The sequence below is a fragment of the Heptranchias perlo genome, chromosome 21, assembly GCF_035084215.1.
Source record: "Heptranchias perlo isolate sHepPer1 chromosome 21, sHepPer1.hap1, whole genome shotgun sequence".
NCBI lineage: Eukaryota > Metazoa > Chordata > Chondrichthyes > Hexanchiformes > Hexanchidae > Heptranchias > Heptranchias perlo.
Window position 1 is genome coordinate 26,179,775 of NC_090345.1, and position 16,401 is coordinate 26,196,175.

The 16,401-nt window shown below is 39.0% G+C and overlaps 1 protein-coding gene across 1 annotated transcript in view; it reads left to right on the plus strand.

Moving 5' to 3' along the window:
- fank1 (fibronectin type III and ankyrin repeat domains 1) overlaps positions 1–16,401 on the plus strand; it is a 43,151-nt gene that overhangs the window by 24,546 nt on the left and 2,204 nt on the right. The window contains exons 4-8 of the mRNA XM_068002733.1: positions 389–470; positions 4,335–4,409; positions 8,191–8,256; positions 13,771–13,936; positions 15,021–15,164. Coding sequence (XP_067858834.1) covers positions 389–470; positions 4,335–4,409; positions 8,191–8,256; positions 13,771–13,936; positions 15,021–15,164 — 533 coding nt within the window. The remainder of the gene's footprint in view (positions 1–388; positions 471–4,334; positions 4,410–8,190; positions 8,257–13,770; positions 13,937–15,020; positions 15,165–16,401) is intronic.

Consider the following 16,401-nt stretch of genomic DNA (forward strand, 5'->3'; position numbering starts at 1 on the left):
AATCTTCTGGAGGTTAGGATGGTCTGGGCTGAAGTCCCTGGGAATGTGTAAACATTTTCAGGGATTCCCCAATCGACAAGGTTTGATAAACACTGACTTAAGGCTGATTTTTGGTCAGTGTAAAAGGAGCTTTATCATTTATCTAACACATGCTACTTCAGACCTGGGAGTTCTTGCGCTAGCACTGGGATTGACAACATTAACTTTGATGAGCATAAAATCCCACCTCTTACCCCTCCCAACTCACTCCTTCCAACTCTATAGTTGGTTAAATTTTATTCTCCGCAATTGTTACTTGGTACACTAATAAATATTCATTCTTGTTTTTTCCTTTCATGGTTGATGTGAAGGTTTTCATCCGTTACTTTTTATTATCCTTTATAATTAGGAGAACCAATGAGTGGAAAGCATCTGCACCATGCTGTAATTAAGAATGATGTAGAAGGAGCATGCCGTGTACTGCAGTCAGGGTTGGTGATACTGTTTACATTTGTTCACTGGTTTCCAGCTCCCTAAAATGAAAGCTTCCGATTGTTGTTACAACTTACCTGGTTCACTAATGCCCTTCAGGGAACGGAGCCTGCCACCCCTACCTGGTCTGGCCTACATATGGCTTTAGTCCCATACTATGTGGTTGACTCTTAATACCCTCTGAAATGGTCCAGCAAGTCACCCAGTTGTAAACAATCACTATGATGTTCAATAATAATAAGAAAATTGGATGATCTAACGGCAATGACCTAAGCATTGTATCCGGATAAGACTAAGGCAATCTTAGCCCAGCTGATCCTGCAAAGGCCTCGACACTAAAATCTGGGGGCTGGTGCCAAAGTTGGGAGAGCTGTCCCACAAATTAGCCAAGCAATGGCCTGGCATAGCCGTACTCAGAAACATACCTATCAATCAACCTCCTAGACTCCTCCATTACCATCCCTGAGTATATCCTGTCTCAACAGCAGGATAGAACTGCCAGAGTCTTACGGCACAGAGTGCGTGCCGTAAATAAACTGACCTGTGCGTCCACGCAAAAAACAAACACTACAGCAATACTCACTCAATAAACATGTTATTGACCCTGTTGATGTCAAAGATGCTCTATTTACCATGCTGCAGTGTGGCATCACGGGGCAATGCAGAATCACAAAGCTATAGCCCAGTTCTGCTGCGTTAACATTTCCCATTTGTGAAACCAAAAGATTAAAGCTATTGGCCTGGAATTTCCTGTCAATCTTCGTCCGAAGAATGGTGTAATCGTGGCGCAATACTAATTTGCAGCACGAAAGATCAAGGATGTTCAGGCGTAAGTGACTTACACCCATATTGCGCTGGCCCGAATTCTCTCGCTGTTTTGCACTGGTTCAATGAGACCTTTGCCCAGAGCTCCGCAGCTCATTAGCATTGCCCCGTCCCCATCCAAAAGAATGTACAACGCAAATTTCCTGCATTTATACAGGCTTAGAATGGATATAAATTTGCATCCAGAATTTTAGGCGCACAAGCTTCCTTTGAAGTTAAACTCGAGATTAGCAAAAGCATTCCCAGTCATGGAATTCATTTTGACATAATACCAGATTTACACGTTTAATAAAAGATGTATCTAACAAATCAAAACACATTAAACAGCAATATCAAACAAAGAAAAGCCTGCACTGAGTTAGCAGTGAGATGGTTGCCAAAGAATTACTGCAGAGCAGAAAGTGACCACATCGGATTTGCTCACTGAGTGAAACAACAATTAGAATTCACCTTCAGCAGCACTGGGGCCAGACTAGGCAGATGATACTTGGCCACACGCAAAAATACAGGACATTTGAAGAAAAAAATAAAACTAAATAAAAATATGGCTGTGGTCTGTAAAAATGATGTATAGGTTTGATTTTGATACAATTCAGCTTTGTAGGTTAAATGAAGAAATATTAATACTAATTTTTATATATTAGTGTTAAACGGGTTTAGGACAATCAGTTTTCATTGTTTTGCAAATGGAACAACATCAAATGTAACAGTCATCAGTGATGTATATTCAAAGAACTCCAATAAATATAAGCCAAAATATAGCGGTTTATACGGCAACTATTTCTGGAAAACTAAAATGTTAACCTGGATTCTAAATTATTTGCAAACTTGATTGCTACAAATCTTTGGTAGAGATACAAATCTGCAGGAACTTATTGGATTGTGTAGATTGTCAAATTCCACACACAGAGTGAAAAGAACAAATAATTCACAGTTTAAAAAGAGCAAATGCGAGTATCTTATTTTAATGAAAGTGCAAAATTATTATTAAACTAAAATTCTCAGTCAACACAAAAAGTATAGGTCGATCAGAGAATTAAAGCTGCCAACTGCAATTTGTTTTTGAATAGTCAAATGCTAATATTAATGCAAGTTTTTTTTCTCTTCAATTCATTTGGCAACGACAAAGCAACGGGGTTTGAATTTAAATTACAGCCAATACAGCATAAGAAATGAAAATTGTTTTCATATGGAAGAAATTTGAGAAACATCATTGTCTGAAATCAAGACAGAAAATGTGTTCTCTCAAAGGAATTGAGTTGTATTAGACTTGTTTTTTAAACTTGACAACTCGGTTCCTAAATGTCAAAACTATTCTGATTCCAAGTGTGGCTATTTAGTTTGCATGCCAGAGCCTCCAAGGAAACCATTCCTTGCAGCATAGAAGTTCACCATCCCCGGTTGAGTTTTTTAAGGAGGTTGTGGGTTGGGAAGGGGGTAGATGTAGTTGCCAAGTAGCTTAGGAATGCAAAGGGTTAAAATAAAGGGACTCCCGAACTTGAAATTAATTATCAGAGTTCAACAGATGTACATCAAGGTAGCTATTAACTGAAGCAGTCGGCCATTCACTGCTTATTTGAACAATTTAACAATAAAATCATGGAATGTGATATGAAATGACTATTTCCAAAATCCGATCAATGTGATTTCAGAGAGTCAGGACAACATTGGAATCATCTGATGTATCACTGAAGCAGAGGGCATTTCTTTGTTACGTTTCAATTAAGCTGTCTTTTTATGCTCCGACATAGTCTAATTAGTTCCACAGGAAATTTCAGTGTAAATTGACATTGGCAAAATCATACGAACGGCCTTAAATTGGACGTCCCAATTACGGCCCCACAGGAAATTCTAAGCCATTCATTGTAAAACATTACAAAATACAACATATCAGTAACAATCTCATGAAACATTGCATATAATATTCCTTGTGCCGTGATTGAAAAAATAAATGAATGTGAATCACAATCCCAAAAGAAATAAATTGTAACTGAAAATTTCTTAATTAATTATTGCCAAATGTCAAAAATACATGAAATACTGGAGTCGAGCTGGTTTATGTTTAGGCAGGTTTTGGTTAAAATTGCACATTTATTTTAAATTACCTTAAAAAGTGAAGAAATAGAAGACTGGGTTGTAGTGGGAAAATGTAGCAAATTTTAATTGATTTAAAATTGTAATTTAGACCACAAATCATAGTAACAGCAGACTGGATAGTAGAGGCACTCTGAATGTAAATGTGCCTCGAAAAGAATAATGTCCATCACTTTGTAAAGAATAATGTCCAGCAAAACCACAAATGTAAACACAACCCCAGCACCACTACCCTTTCTATATTTTTTAATACGAGAGTTTTCTTTATTTTGCACCTTTTCTGAAGGTTGGGTGGTTATTGGGTGTCAGCAGCCCACCCAAGTGTTCATTCTTCATGTGTGGGCATAAAGTACTACCAAGGTATTTGACAGAGTGAGGGTGTGGGCACCTCAGCTGAGCCCAATCCTGTCCTCACCTGATATCAACAAGCACATATTTTCAAACAAACACCAGTGGATAGCAATCAGGAACAAAGGCCCTGCCACCCCAGCTGAGATAAGATAAGTCAGCACAAATTGGAGATCAAAACTATGCTGTGTCTGTAGGACTGAGAACCACACCACTGGGGAGAGCCCTACACGAGACTTTTTCATTGTTTCCATTATGAAAAGCAGCAAGGATCACATCAGGATAGAGCTGACTGCAGAAAAGAAGAGGGCATCAGAATCTGACCATGTTAGAGGTGCCAATTATAAAAATATTATTCGTATGGTTTATACTTGCAACTTACAACAGATTCATTGTCAGAAAATAGTGGGAGGTATAAAGGAACTTGTATAAATTACACTGATTGTATATATTGCACAATCTTGAGCAAAATTCCATTTTTTGATTTAACTTTTATTTCTTACATTTTAATTTTGAAAGAGGTTTTCTGTTATTAGTATGAAAATTCCAATAGAATGTCATTGGTTTCATTGTGAACCTATTTATTACTCTTTCAGAGATGTAAAGGTGGATATTCTTGATAAGCTGGGGTTCCCTCCACTTATGATAGCTGCTCAGAAAGGATACCACAGGTACTTAATAGTCCAACGGGTACATGATCTCTTAGTGGTTCAGTAATAAAATGCTGGCTTTAATTCCCTGTGGTTGCTGAATCTCTAGGTTTATATGTCAATACACACGTATGTTTCCTGAGTTTTGTGTTTGAAATCCCAGAAATTTCCTGCAGCCTCTACCAACTTGTGATTGGATTACTGATGTCAGAGATTCTACACCCAAATGGCAGACAGTGATAGTATAAGGAAAAAGAAAAAAGACTACAAATAATAGAAATTTGAAATAAAGGCAAAAACTGTTGGAAATATTGGATTGTTCTAATATAGGGTTTACATCCAACCATTAGCTTGAGTTTTATCTTTTCAGATACTGAAAGATCCATTTGTATTTCCAGCATTTTCTGTTTTTTAACTGCCATATTTCTATTCTGTTGATCTGATGCACTCAATATTTGAATGCATGATTTTGGAATTCATTATATGTCTCTCAATCACTTGTCTGGTTCTTGGTAGATCGGGATTTGGGCAGCCTACACGTTTAAGGACCTGCCTGCATTTTAGGCATAACATTGTTGTGAGATCTATTCATAAAGATTCCTACCAGTGTTTTAAAAAATATATTCATATGGTTCATAAAAATGTACAGTGTAAAACAAATAATTTAAAGCATCCTTCGTGGTTCACGTTTGTTTCTGTGTGGTCCCCACCTCAATCAATCACACAAAGTCAGCCACATGACAGCTTACTGATGGTTTTAGAAAGATCTCAGATGGTGAGCCAACTCAAACAATACTAGAAGGTAAAATTCCTCTTAGGATTCAAACTCTGCAGATGAAAATTATATCATCTGCCCCCGAGGCTGTGCAGCACATGTAGGAAACCAGACGGTGCAAAGTTGATCTGTGGAGAAAGAAAATGTATGGAACATCAACAGATGTGAAATAGAATGTGAGGCAAGGAGTTCACCAATATTTTGAGAACAGAATTTCAGGGAAGTAGTTTTTACGCAAAGCCTCAGCACATTAGTAACTGTGTGCAGAAGGGAACAAGGAGGATTCAAAATACCATTATTTGTATTAGGAAGTTGGAGCACCTAATAACACCAGAACTATAACGCCCTATCTGTACGTTATAGATCTTCAAACATAACATTTACAAAACTGTTCTTTAAAAAATATATAAAGATTTTAATTGTTTAATAATTTAAATTTAATTTGTGGTACAAACTCAGTATATCATCTAGAGGGTTACATATAATACCCCACCTGGGACTGTCACTATGGCAACTCAGCTGCAAATCAACCACTTGTGGGAAAAATCTGTCCCTTTGACAGCTCCACTATTTATTATGGATAAACACAGATGAAGAAAGGGACAGAGAGAACTGGAGCTGCGCAATACTCTCTGTCTCTGCAGTTGCAGGTTTGAGTTTTATGTTACAGTGATACTGTATTTTCCAGTTCAGCTAAAACCTGACCTTCAAAATGCATGAAGTTTGAGTTGATTTATTTGTTCCATATGAAACCACTACAGTTTACAGATGGGCAATCTCAAAAACTAAATTAATCACAACCTGAAAAAAATCCACTTGCTACCTGCACATTTAAAAGAAACACATTTACAATCACACTTCAGCTTCACGCTTCATTGAGTTTGATGTTGGAAAGGCTCTACAGCCATTTATGTAAGTGTTGAACAATTCTTATTTACAATCATTTATGTTTCTCTGGAACATTTTTGATAGTATTTATAATGTGTGTAATGAAGAAATCTCAAACACCAAGAACATCAATAGTTTATGCTCTGTTTCATTTTGTGTGCAATGTGCAAATATTGGCAGGCACAACTACTTAATTATGTTTGTGTATAATTTAATGGGCCAGAAATCGCGCACAGCAGCGAGGCAACGCTCACTGCAGCCCCTACGAATTAAATTAACGAAAATACTTACTGCGGGCTCTGTGGTGTCGAATTGCTTGCATTTGAACTTAAAAAAATGTGCGCTATCAATCCAGCCTGGCTAGAAAAGTGTGTGAGGAGAAGACACGGCCACAAAATCTGTCATGAAGAGAAGTGGCGCAGATAAATTCAAGCAGGCAAGCAGAATTCATTCGTTTAAAGTTAGTATTCTGCATGTCATTGTAAATAAAAAAATTAATTTTGTTTTATAAAAAGCCAAAGAAATAATTGAATTAAATTAAGGAGACAGAAGGGAAAATGAAAAAAAAGATTAAATTTTTAAATTGAAAATAATTTTTTTTAACGATCTAAAACTATTAAAATAAGGAGTAATATGAGACTCCAAATTTTTAAAACTTCATTTTTAGTTGTTTGGCAGTCATTAAGACTTACCATGCTGTTAAAACTTTGTTTAGACCTGGTATTTTAAGCGTGCCTGTTTGGTGGCGTAATTAGTTACTTTCCAGCTGGGCAGATAAGCAAGTTTGCACTTTTTCAATGGTTTCTCTGATTGTAGCATGCGATGACCCTTTAATTTGAAGCTGTCATATCGCCTGCGAACCACTAGGAGCAAGTTCTGGATTTCCACGTTTCACCTCGCATGTGAAAATGCAGGAACTTGTTCCTTCAATTCGCCACTAAAAACGGAGAGTGATGTTGAGCTCCTCCGTTATTTCGGAAGAGATTTCTGGCCCAATGTTTGTGGCCTTCTTTTCCCTAGCACAAGGGAAAGGTGGTGGTGGCTAATATTGAGGTGATTGTTCACACCTATACATCTTTGCAGGATTGGTTTGAGGTTTTGAAAACCATGAAAATGTTTTGAGTAAAACAATCAAATCCTGTCAAGACAGAACAGAATGGAAAAGGACAGGATATGATTGGAGAAAATGGAAATGAACAGGATGAAATAGGATGGAATAACATAACAGGATGGGACAGGGAAAGATGAGATGTAATGGCAAAAAGATTGCAAAAGGATAGCATAAGGCGAGATAATTTTTAAAACATTAAAAAAAATTCATTCTTGGAATATGGGCATTGCTAGCAAGGCCAACATTATTGCTGTTCCCTAGTTATCCTTGCGAACGTGGTGGTGGGCCTCCTTGAACCGCTGCAGTCCGTGTGGTGAAGGTACTCCCACAATGCTGTTAGGTAGGGACTTCCAAGATTTTGACTCAGCGACGATGAAGGAATTGTGATATCTGCCCAAGTCAGGGTGATGTGTGACTTGGAGAGGAACTTGGAGGTGATGGTATTCCCAAGGGCCTGCTTAATTTGTCTTTCTGGGTGCTAGAGGTCGCGGGTTAGGGAGGTGCTGTCGAAGAAACCGTGGTGAGTTGCTGCAGTGCAGCCTGTAGATAATACACACTACAGCCAGGGTGAGCCGGTGGTGCAGGGAGTGGATGTTTAAGCTGGTGGATGTGCTGTTGATCAAGCGGACGGCTTTGTCCTGGATGGTGTGCGGGATGAGGTGGGATGAGATTGGATAGGGCAGAATGGGAGGGGCAAGATGAAGTGAGGTAAGAGAGGATAGGAGTCCAGCAACTTGGAAAAGGGGTGCAATGTAGTAGAAACAAACAGCAGACATTTTACCAAAAGTACAACAACAAATGGAGGATGGAGGTCCATAATGGAGGAAGTTACAATGACCCAAATTAATTTCAATACTCAGTGAAGCAGTGCACATGGGTTGCATAGTGGGAAACGTGTACAGAACTTAATTTTGGTAGCACACAGGGAAAAGCAAATCCAACTAGTCCAGTAGTAGCTGCTAAAAAAAAATTCCTCAGCAATGATAAATATCGTCATTAATACCTGTCTACTTTTTTTCTCTCCCCAGGATGGTGGCATTTCTGATAAAATTTGGTGCTGATGTTAACCAGAAGAATGGCAGTGGAAAAGACAGGTAAGATGAAATAATGAACATAGGAACAGGAGTTGGCCATTCAGCCCCTCGAGCCTGTTCCGCCATTCACTGAGATCATGGCTGATCTGTATCCTAACTCCATCCACCCGCCTTGACTCCATATCCCTTATTGCCTTTGGCTAGCAAAAATCTATCAATCTCAGATTTAAAATTATCAATTGAGCTAGCACCTACTGCTTTTTGTGAGAAAGATTTTCACGCTTCTATCACCCTTTGTGCGAAGAAGTGTTTCCTAACTTCTCTCCTGAACGACCTGGCTCTGATTTTAAGATTATGTCCCCTTGTCCTCGACTCCCCCACCAGCGGAAAAAGTTTCTCTCTATCTACCCTATCAATTCCTTTCAAAATCCTAAAAGCCTCAACTAAATCACCCGTTACCTTCTAGTTTATGTAATCTCTCCTCACAATCTAATCCTTGGAGCCTTGGTAACATTCTGGTCAATCTGCGCTGCACTCCTTCCAAGGCCAATATATCCTTTCGAAGGTACGGTGGCCAACTGTACACAGTATTCCAGATGTGATCTAACCAGGACTTTTGTATAACTATAGCAAAACTTCCTCCCCTTTATATTCTGGCCCTCTAGTTATAAAGGCTAACATTCCATTAGCCTTTTTGATTATTTTTTGTACCTGATTACTACATTTTAGTGATCTGTGTACATGGACCCATAAATGTCTTTGGACCTCCACTGTTCCTAGCTTTTCACCATTTAAAAAATACTTGGATCTATCCTTTTTCGGTCAAAAATGGATGACTTCACACTTACCTGCATTGAAATCCATCTGCCATAGCTTTGCCCACTCACTTAATCTATCAATGTCTCTTTGTAATTTTATGCTCCCGTCTACACTACTTACTATGCCACCAATATTTGTGTCATCGGCAAACTTGGATGTATGAATCTCTATTGTGTTATCTAAGTCATTAATAAATATAGTGAATAGTTGAGGCCCCAGCAGAGATCCTTGTGGGACACCACTAGTCACTTCCTTCCAATTCGAGTACAAACGCATTATCCATTAAGGAGAACTTTCTTGATCAATATGTTTCTAGCCCAACGAGGAAGGAAGCAGTGCTGGATCTAGTTCTGCGGTATGAAGTAGGGCAAGTGGAGTGTGTTTTAGTGAGAGAACATCTGATTAATAGTGACCATAATATAATTAGGTTTCAGGTAGTTATGGAAAGGGACAAAGAAAAATACCCAACTGGAAGAGAGCCAATTTCAGTGATTTGAGAAGGAATCTAGCACACGTGGACTGGAAACAAAGATTGGCCAGGAAAACAGTAAATGAGCAATGGCAGGCCTTCAAAGCAGAGACAGTTCGGGTACAAACCAAGCATATCCTCATGTGGAGGAGAGATGGAGCATTCAAAGCTAGAACTCCCTGGATGTTAAAGCAAATAGGGGTTAAAATAAAACAGAAAAAGTTTTATGATAAATGTCAGGTACAGAATACAGTCGAAAACCAGGCAGAATACAGACAGTGCAGGGGGAAATTGTAAAAGGATATAAGAAGGGCAAAGAGAGAGTATAAGAAAAGATTAGTGGGTAACATAAAAGGGAACCCAAAAATCTTTTATAAACATATAAAAAGTAAAAGGATAGTTAAAGGAATTGTGGGGCCTATTAGGGACAAAAAAGCAAATCATCTTGTGGAAGCAGAGGGCATGACTGAGGTACTGAATGAGTACTTTGCATCTTTCTTCACAAAACAAGATGATGAAATTAATGTCGCAGTAGAGGAGGGGGGAAGTAGAGATATTGGATAGGATAAAAATAGAAAGGAGGTGCTAAATAGGTTGGCATCACTCCAAGTTAATAAGTCACCTAGTCCAGATGGAATGCATCCTACGTTGCTCAGAGAAGTTAGGGTGGAGGTAGCAGAAGCTCTGACCACAATCTTTCAATCTTCCTTGGATATGGGGGTGGTGCCAGAGGACTGGAGGATTGCAAATGTTACATCCCCGTTCAAAAAAGGGGACAGGCATAAACCTGATATCTACAGGCCAAGGACAAAATTAATTCTCACTTGGAGAAGCAAGGTTTAATAAGGGACAGCCAGCATGGATTTGTTAAAGGCAAATCCTGTCTGACTAACCTGATTGAGTTCCTTGTTGAAGTAACAGAGAGGGTTGATGAAGGTAGTGCAGTAGATGTATATATGGACTTTCAAAAGGCATTTGATAAAGTACCACATAACAGACTTATTCGGAAAATAGATGCATATGGTATTAAAGAGACGGTGGTAACTTGGGTATGTAATTGGCTAAGGGATAGGAGGCAGAGAGTAGTGGTCAATGGATGTTCTTCTGACTGGAGAGAAATATGAAGTGGGATCTCCCAGGGGTTGGTATTAGGACCATTGCTTTTCCTGTTATATATAAATGACCTGGACTTGGGTATAGGGAGTACAATTTCAAAGTTAGTGGATGATATAAAACTTGGCAAAGTAGTAAATAGTGAGCAGGATAGTAGCAGACTTAAGGAGGACAAAGACAGACTGGTGAAATGGGCGGGCACATGGCAGATGCAATTTAATGTGAAGTAATGCATTTTGGGAGGAACAACATGGAGAGGCAGTATAATCTAAATGGTACTATTTTGAGGGAGGTGCAAGAGCAGAGGGACATGGGGTTCATATTCACAAATCTTTGAAGGTGACAGGGCAAATTGATAAGGCAGTTAGGAAAACGTGTGGGCTTCTTGGCTTTGTAAATAGGGACATTGAATACAAAAATAAGGAAGTCATGCAAACATTTTACACATCACTGGTTAGGCCTCAGCTGGAGTATTGTGTACAATTCTGGACACCACACTTTAAGAAGGATGTCAAGGCCTTGGAGAGGGTACAGAGGAGGTTTACCAAGATGATGAGTACTGTGAGCAGTTCTGGGCACTGCACCTTCGGAAGGACATATTGGCCTTGCAGCGTAGGTTTACCAGAATGATACCCGGACTTCAAGGTTAAGTTACGAGGAGAGATTACACAAATTGGGGTTGTATTCTCTAGAGTTTAGAAGGTTAAGGGATGATCTGATCGAAGTTTATAAGATATTAAGGGAAACAAATAGGGTGGATAGAGCGAAACTATTTCCGCTGCTTGGGGATTCTAGGAGTAGGGGGCACAATCTAAAAATTAGAGCCAGATCTTTCAGGAGTGAGATTAGAAAACATTTCTACACACAAAGGGTGGTAGAAGTTTGGAACTCTCTTCTGCAAATGGCAATTGATACTAGCTCAATTGCTAAATTTAAATGTGAGATAGATAGCTTTTTGGCAACCAAAGGTATTAAGGGATATGGGCCAAAGGCAGGTATACGGAGTTAGATCACGGATCAGCCATGATCTTATCAATCGCGGAGCAGGCATGAGGGGCTGAATGGCTTACTCCTGTTCCTATGTTCCTATGTTCCTATATTCCTATGTTCCTATGATACCAGGGATGAGGGACTTCAATTATGTGAAGAGATTGGAGAAACTGGGATTGTTCTCCTTAGAGCAGAGAAGGTTAAGGGGCGACTTAATAGAGGTATTCAAAATTATGAGGGGTTTTGATAGATCAAGTAGGGAGAAACTGTTTCCTCTGGCAAGTGGGTCGGTAACCAGAGGTCATAGATTTAAAATAATTGGCAAAAGAACTAGAGGGGAAATTAGGAGAATTTTTTTCACACACAGGGTTGTTAAAATCTGGAATGCATTACCTGAAAGGGTGATAGAATCAGATTCCATAGGAACTTTCAAAAGGCAATTGGACATGTACTCAAAGAGGACTGATTTGCACGGTTATGGGGAAAAAGCTGGGGTGTGGGACTAAATTGGACAGCTGTTTCAAAGAGTCGGCACAGGCATGATGGGCCAAATGGCCTCCTTTTGTGCTGTAAGATTCTATGATTCTGTGACTCTTTCCCTACTCTCTGTCTTTTACTGCCATACCAATCTCCTAACCAGGTGAATAATTTTCTTTCAATTCCATAAGCTTTATTTTAGCTAACAGTCTCCTATGAGGAACTTTATTAAATGTCTTCTGGAAGTCCATATAAACTACATCCATAGACATTCCCCTGTCTACTACTTTAGTTACTTCCTCAAAAAGTTCAATTAGGTTTGTTAGACATGATCTACCCGTTACAAATGCTCTGACTAATCAGCTCAAATTTCTCTAAGTGCTCAGTCACTCTGTCTTTAATTATAGATTCCAATAACTTCCCCACAACAGATGTTAGACTAACAGGTCTATAATTTTCTGGTTTCTCTCTCTCACCTTTCTTAAATAATGGAGTTACATTTGCAATTTTTCAATCTAAAGGGACAATTCCTAAATCAAGGGAGCTTTGGAACTTTATGGCTAAAGCATCTGCAATTTCCTCACCTACATAAGAACATAAGAAATAGGAGCAGGAGTAGGCCCCACGAGCCTGCTCCGCCATTCAATAAGATCATGGCTGATCTTCAACCTCACAGATCTTCAATTCCACTTTCCCACCCGATCCCCATATCCCTTGATTCCCCTAAAGTCTAAAAACCTATCTATCTCAGCCTTGAATACACTCAATGACTCGGCAGCCACAGACCTCTGGGGTAGAGAATTCCAAAGATTCACAACTCTCTGAGTGAAGAAATTCCTCCTCATCTTGGTCTTCAGTGGCCGACCCCTTATCCTGAGACTATAATCCCTAGTTCTAGACTCTCCAGCCAAGGGAAACAACCTCTCAGCATCTACCCTGTTAAGCCCCCCTCAGAATCTTATATGTTTCAGTGAGATCACCTCTCATTCTTGTAAACTCCGGAGAGTATAGGCCCATTATGCTCACCTACTTCCTTTAAAAATGTGGGATGGAAACCATCAGGTCCTGGGGATTTGTCAGTCTTTAGTGCCATAATTTTTTCTAATACTGTTTCCTTGCTTTAGTGGGTTCTAGTCCTTGATTCATTATTAGTTTCCCTGGAATGTCAGGTATTCTTATCCTCTTCCTCTGCTGTGAAGACTGACACAAAGTAATTATTCAACAAGTCTACCATTTCCTTATTTTCATTTGCAATATTACCCGTATCTGTTTTTAAAGGGCCCACATTACCCTTGACTACCCTTTTTCTTCTAATATAATTGTAAAAACTTTCTGCGTTAATATTGATATCCCTCGCAAGTTTCTGTTCGTATTCCCTTTTTGCAGCTCTATCTTTTTTGTCTTCTTTTGCTGTTCTTTATATCTTTCCCAGTCCCCATGAATAAAGAAAATGGTAGAGAGTCATCAGGGAGATTGTTTGACAACCTCATTTAACCTAGTGATGAATTAAATTTGCTCCAGATACTGATTGTGTTGAATCATATGTAAAAATGTGGCTTTAATCTTCGAGGTTAATTTTAGAAACCATGTTTTCAATATACTTTTTCTGAAATGTAGAAAATACTTGAAAGGGAAGAAAATCATACGTGACATTTTTTGGGCAAAATTTTTAAAAATGCATTGTACCCTTTCTTCTCACGTTACAGCTTAATGCTAGCCTGTTTTGCTGGGCACCTGGATGTTGTTAAATGTCTTCGGAGATTTGGAGCTACATGGGAAGCCCGAGACAATGGCGGCTCCTCTGCCTTGCACTGGGCTACTGATGGGGAACACCTCAATGTGATTGAATGGATGATAAATGATGATTGCAAGGTATGAAATTCATTAGCAAACTAGTTTTATAATTCTTAAACAAATGGAATCAATAAAAATCCTAATTTGTTCCACATGTTTTTCCCACAGGACTGTTTTAATTTCCTCTAAAAGTGGCAGTTCCCATTTAAAATTGTAAAGGTGCCATCAAAAGAGGTCAAATAAAAAGAGAACTAAGGGGTGTTTTGCTGGAGCTGCAGGGCAGCATTGAGTTGGGGGAGAATGGAGAGACTTTCACTCTCTTTCTAAGTTATGATGTACATGAGCTGGGAATAGTTGATACTCTCACCAGGTGATAAAAATTTAAAATGTTCCACTCCCCACCACTGATATCCCACAGCTTCATGGGCACACAAATGTAACTATCCCAAAAATGGCCGATTAGAAACAATATGTATCCAATTTAGCCAATTTTAGTCATTAACCCAAAATGTTCACTGTTTTCCCTTTCCACCTGTTGAAGTGCAATAACACATCTGGAAATACTGCACCTTGTTAGTTGACTTCTAGTGTACTGGTGACAGTAGAGTTTCAGAGTCTGAGCTTGGTGTGCATTCAATTTGAGCTCAGCACTAGGTATGAGCAATGGCTGATTTAAACATTGAACTTTTTGTGTTATGTAGTACAGATTATTTTTAATAAATAAAGCTATCAAAATGGCAAGTTTATTGCAGCATTTTGCAGCACCAGTACCTTCAACCAGAGTATTGTGCCTGTAATGTCCCACATAGTGAATTTTTGATCTCAGATATCTTTTTATGGGGTGGCTCAGGGTGTGTTGACATGGCAGAAGGAAAAATCAGTGGACCAGACCCCAGACTGCTCTCACAAACATCCTAGTAGCTAACAATAGAGCTGCAATGGCAGAGAATATTCTGAAGTGAAGGAGGAAAAGTAACTTATCAAAAAAAATAATAGAAGGGCAGCTGGATTTATGCACCACGTCCATGTGTGATTGGTATTGAACTTACTCTTTGTACACTATTATCATTAGCCCTCAGTGACTGTATTACATAATAAAGTAACCAATGATGTTTTAATATGATACACATACTCTGGTATTTCTTCTGTTTACTATGAATAGGTTGATGTGACTGATAGACACTCACTGTGGACACCGCTAATGCAAGTTGCAGCCCTGAGTGGCAACGTCGAGATTGCTTCTCTTTTAATTAAAGCAGGCGCAAATGTGAATATCCAAGATAAAATGGGAAAAACACCACTGATGGTATGTGTTTGAGCTCTTTCCTAATGTATAGTACTTCATACCACACTGTTAGCCCAGACATCTTCAGGCTGCAATGGTAATACTGACAACCTCACATTGAGGTCTTAATACAGACATCTTCATACTGCAATATTAGTAGCAAACCACACATGTGATGTATATTTAGAGACTCTCACACTAAAATGTTGGTACATTGAGCTTTATACATAATGTGACATCAGAGACCTTCATACTAGTTCAAAATTCTTACTTTACTTCCTCCTAATACAACTATTATCCCTGCTGATGCCCTTTATATACTGTTGTAAATGCTAAATTTTTCTTCCTCAGTTACAGCAGGTAAGGCTCCTTCACTGCTCGCCACATGTAAATTATGGTGGGGTGGCAAACAGATTGATTTCCCTGCCTTCTGCTCCGATCCCACCAACTCTCAGATCCGCCAGGAGAAGGGTGGCGATAGTTGCTGGGGCAACAGCAGAAGGCCCACTGTGGCCCCTTTAAAGATTAAGCCAGAATTAAACCTTGGAAGTAGAACAAGATGACATGGGTGTCAACTGGTAAAAGCTAACCTTAGGACTGATATCAGGAGGTTCTTTTTCACGCAGGGTGTGATCAATACTTGGACTGCACTTCTGAGCAGAGTGGTGCAGGTGAACACCCTGGAATCATTTAAGAAACAACTAGATGCAGCAATGGTGGGGGAGGGGAGGGGGTTGCATGCAGTAGAGTTGTTCTGGGTGGATGTATTAAGATGGGCCGAATGGTCTTCATCCTCCATAAGTAACTTGCAATCTTGTGAACACTTGTACCCATTAATACAAGTTAACTCAGGCTGCAGCTTTTAACACATTTAAATGATAACCAAATGATTAACAGGACAATGATTACTTTGAGGGAATTGATAGTGGAGAGTACAGCAATCAGTGGACTATTGCTTCTAACACACACAAAAAAACTGACTGCTCCACTAAGGATGATGATGAAGAACCACAAGTTTTTAATCTTGTTGCTTACAAGTCACATTAAAGTTTGCCTGTACTTGTACTGTTCTTTGTTTCCAGTGATCTATAGACTAATTGTATTGTTAAATGCAGAAAATAATCAAAGGTTGTTCCTACTACAGCTTTGAAAAGCCTAGAAATACTTTACCTGTATAATGGACTTTCAAACTTGCTACTTTCTCTTTGATGGTGATTTGAAATTGGTAGATTTAATCGAATGAGTGTATGCAGTATTA